General features: G+C 33.4%; 1 protein-coding gene across 2 annotated transcripts in view; it reads left to right on the top strand.

Annotated features, from left to right (window-relative positions):
- The window catches only part of Ercc4 (excision repair cross-complementation group 4), a 27,749-nt gene that overhangs the window by 5,961 nt on the left and 17,325 nt on the right, over window positions 1-4,463 (top strand). For both annotated transcript variants that reach the window (XM_013517964.1, XM_005391144.1), the window contains exons 3-5: window positions 870-1,065; window positions 1,945-2,152; window positions 3,745-3,925. In XM_013517964.1, the coding sequence (XP_013373418.1) occupies window positions 870-1,065; window positions 1,945-2,152; window positions 3,745-3,925 (585 nt within the window). The remainder of the gene's footprint in view (window positions 1-869; window positions 1,066-1,944; window positions 2,153-3,744; window positions 3,926-4,463) is intronic.

Here is a 4,463-nt window from a genome sequence, read left to right as displayed (position 1 = left end):
AAAAAAAAAAAAAAAAAAAAAAAAAAAAATTTCAAGACCCTATGAGTGATGAGAATGGGATTAAAAATATGCAAGTACTATGTATCTAAAGTAATCAGCTTGACTGAGGTCTAAAATATTGAGAATCATCATGGAATAATTGAGTGTTTGAACCAAAATGACATGTCTCTATCCTTAACTCACATTGTGTTTCTCCCCGACTTGTCACTAATACTGCATCAAAATGGCATAGGTATGTGAAATACCTTCTGGCCCAGTATCCTCAATTGTAAATAAGAAAACCTGTATACTTGTCTTGGTTTTTGAGATTCAGAGATGATATAGTTGCACACACCACAACAAACATACAGTAAATACATCACTGCAGGTCTTTATTTTAAATGGACTAATTTACCTCTGGTTGAATATACCTTGATTCTGAAAATTGAATTAATTAAATTAGTCTAATAGGTGACTTCTAAAATGCAGCTCTTGTATAGATCCCACCTCTGATTCATATATCAAAAGAGAATTGAGATCCACTTTTCTTCTTTCAGTGTGCCAGACACGCCTCACTCCAGGGCTTTTGTTCTTATTGTTTCCTCATCTCTACCCTGCTTATCTAAAATTACAAACCCTCTGCATCCGCCCCCTCCTCTGACTCACTGTTCTCCTTAACACAGGTAACATACTAAATATCTTACTTGTGTTGGTTAGCAAAATTCCACAGTGATGGGGATTTACATCTCTTTACGTGTAGCTGTGTCCCTCACCTACCTGCCCATCCTCAAGTAGGCATTCAGACAAATTGAGAGAATGAGTGAATGAGCAAAAGTGAGTACGAAATTTCATGTCTGTCCTGTAACTTAAATTATAACCTCTCCCTTCAGGCATCTTGGTGTACAGAGCCCACCGAATAATTGAGTCTTGTCAGGAAGCTTTCATTTTGCGCCTCTTTCGCCAGAAAAACAAACGTGGTTTCATTAAAGCTTTCACAGACAACGCTGTCGCCTTTGATACTGGCTTTTGTCATGTGGAAAGAGTGATGAGAAATCTTTTCGTGAGGAAGCTGTATCTGTGGCCTAGGTAAATAATATTTTGTTATTTTTGGGTGGATCTGCTCACCTTAGTTGGGCTTCAAAGTAATACAGTGTAAAATATACTTACATTGCACTTGATAGAGGCTAGTCAGGTCCGTAACAAACACATCTAGGTATAAATATGTATTCCCCGTATTTGTGATTCTTTTGAAAGTAGAGAGAGATTTGAGAGTTATTTTTCTGGCAGTCTATCAGATCCATCCAAGATACTTTATTCATTCTTGTGCATTTAGAGAAACCCCCAGGGAGATAAAGGCCTCTATGTACAATAGCTTTAGGTGAGTTGCAGATTTATTGGACAAGATTGCCACTTCCACTTTGAGGATTACCAGCTGGGAAATAAAGCCCAAAGATTTTGAAGCCTTTGTGTAAAATTTGTAGGGAAAACATAAAGTTTCAATTTTCAAGTATTTTTGCAACATTTGCCAATATTATTTTGGTTATACAATACTTTAGAGAGTAGTAGTTGTAGAATTTTTCCTGTTTTGATTATATCTTATCTCAGAGGTCAACACACTTTTCCTATAAACAACCACATAGTAAATATTTTGGGCTTCCCAAGCCATGTGGTCTGTCACAGTCACAAAAGCAGCCATAGACAGTAAGAAAACAGTGAAGTGGCTGTTTTCTATAAGACTTCAAAAAAAAAAAAAAAAAAGTCCAGGGTTTGGCCCAAGCAATAGTTTACAGGCCCTGCTTTATTTGAATAATACTTCTGTTCATGGAGATCTAAAGTATTCCTCAAAGTTTGATCATTTAGTCTGTTTCCTAATTGCATTTACAAAAACTGTTAGAATATTGAACTGGGACCAGAATACATAACAGTTAAAACTAAAAATTATTTGAAAACTATTAATCTCTTTAGGTTCCATGTAGCAGTCAACTCTTTTTTAGAACAGCACAAACCTGAAGTTGTGGAAATTCATGTTTCTATGACACCTGCCATGCTTGCCATACAAACTGCTATACTGGATATTTTAAACGCATGTCTAAGGGAACTGAAATGTCATAACCCGTCACTGGAAGTGGAAGATTTATCTTTAGAAAATGCTCTTGGGAAGCCTTTTGACAAGGTACTTTTTAAAGCATAGTTTGTTTTAATTTTCGAGAATGCAAGTTTTAATATTTGCAATGTTCTTAATAAGAATTTGCTATTTTTAGAATTGAATTGGAGGTGATTTAAAGTACAGCTGCTTTGGTTTACTGAAAGGTATTTGTACAAAAATATGTGGCTTGGCATGGAGACATAACTCTGATGTTTATAGTTATAACTGTATGGACCCTTGCCCCATACTGTTCAAGATTTAATGCAATTAATATGTGTGTACATAACTACATTTTAAGTATAATCTCATTTTAAATGTAGTCAAGAGGAGGATAAATAATTTTTTTGCTATGAAATGACAACATTTGGATATCAATAGGTAAAAATGTTTCATAATTACACAAGAACTTGTCTCTTTTTTGGAATAAAAATAACTTGGATGAATTTTTATTACTAGGAGATATGAGACTTGCTCTGTTTTAAAATTACATATTGATACATAAAACTAACCAAATTGAGAAAATAGACATAAATTCAAGGAATTTTCCACCATGAACTAATATTAATCCAACTTTATAAGTATCTAATATGATAATTATAGATAAAATACTGACTTAAAAATTATAGGCAGTTTCCGATTTTTATATTTTGGAAGAACATGTCATTATCTTTTAAATTCTGGATGAACCTCTGTTTCACTGGAAATATGAAAAAGGAAAAATTTTAACTTCTTTCTCTGATTCTTTCAAAAAGTCAGTTTACTATGAAATATTGATACATAAAACTAACTTTAAGTATTCCATTCCTTCACCTTAAAAGTATGTTATAACTTAGTGCATGGTAATTTAAAAAAAAAAAACCTTCATATTCATTTAATAGACTATATGTCTCTAGGAAAACAAAATATAACCTACTGTGTTTTACACTAGACTTGTGTTTATTATTCCTCCGCTAGTAGGAGTCAAGACATTGTTTTTTGGTTTTTTTAGTAACCATGTCTCTACATAGAACATATATCATACTAAAAAACTGAATCTTTCACAAATCTTTTTACAGAAGAGGTATGTAGTTATTTGTCCTATTTGTTTAGGATAATCCCAGTATCTCCTTGTTGTCCTGGAGTAATTATTAATAGTGCTCCATTTTCTTTTCACAAGTGTCTCAATTTAAACAATAAATTATATGGTCATCCAAATATTACTTCTGTTCAGTATTAAATTTGTTAGAGGAGATGTCATGCAGTTATACTGCTTCTGCTCATTAAAAAAATAATTGATTTTCTGATGTTGACCAGGAATTTTCTCTCCTGACAATAATGTAAATCTGCACAAGGATAGTTGACCCCATCTGATCATAAAGATTATAGCAATAGAACACTCTTCTCTGTGTTTAAAAAGTTAAATATTATTATTAGAATTTTGTGAACTGAATTTTTAGCCATATCCTTAAAGAATAACATTTTGTGCTTTTTATTATAGTAAAATACATATACCATGAGATATATCCTTTTAACATTTTTAGTGATACAAAGAATAAACTTTATTGAAAGTATAATTTGTATTTATTAAGAATAGGTATATTAACATATTGTAGCAATACTGAATTTTATTCTTGTTTTAGACAATCCGCCATTATCTGGATCCTTTGTGGCACCAGCTTGGAGCCAAGACCAAATCCTTGGTTCAGGATTTGAAGATATTGCGGACTTTGCTGCAGTATCTCTCGCAATATGATTGTGTCACATTTCTTAATCTTTTGGAATCTCTGAGAGCAACAGAAAAGGCTTTTGGTCAAAACTCAGGTGTGAGATAAAAATACTAATATTATTCTAGGAGCTGATTTGAATAAAGTCTTAGATTTGGGGAGGAAAGCAGGTATGGGGAATGCTGTATTCAACTACATATTATATATTAAGATCTCAAATTACATTTTATGTTCACTGCGCAAGGATGTAGGTTTTATTGATAGCTAATGTTTCCACCTACTTAACTTCTGTTCTGTATAATAATATTCACATCCATTCTGGGGAATTTTATTTCTAGAAGAGACTGGATAGTACTGGCTGTCTCTAACTTAGGAAAAGGTTATGTTCTGGAAGTGTAGTTGGTAGGAACTTAAAATTCTTTTTTTTTTTTTTTTTTTTTTGAGGCGGGGTTTCACTATGCAGTTCAGGCTTGCCTTGAACTCATTTTGTAGCCCAGGCTGGTCTCGAACTCACAACGATCCTCCTGCCTCAGCCTCCTGAATGCTGGGATTACAGGCTACCACACCCGGCTAGTAATGAGGTTTTAAGTCCTTCAAATAGGCTCCAAAAGGCAGTCACCGACTGTTAGTGTGAC

The sequence above is a fragment of the Chinchilla lanigera genome, unplaced genomic scaffold (assembly GCF_000276665.1).
Source record: "Chinchilla lanigera isolate Chin_1 unplaced genomic scaffold, ChiLan1.0 scaffold00041, whole genome shotgun sequence".
In the NCBI taxonomy this organism is placed as follows: Eukaryota; Metazoa; Chordata; class Mammalia; order Rodentia; family Chinchillidae; genus Chinchilla; species Chinchilla lanigera.
Note: the sequence above shows the minus strand (reverse complement) of the source record. Positions and strands in the feature narration are given on the sequence as shown.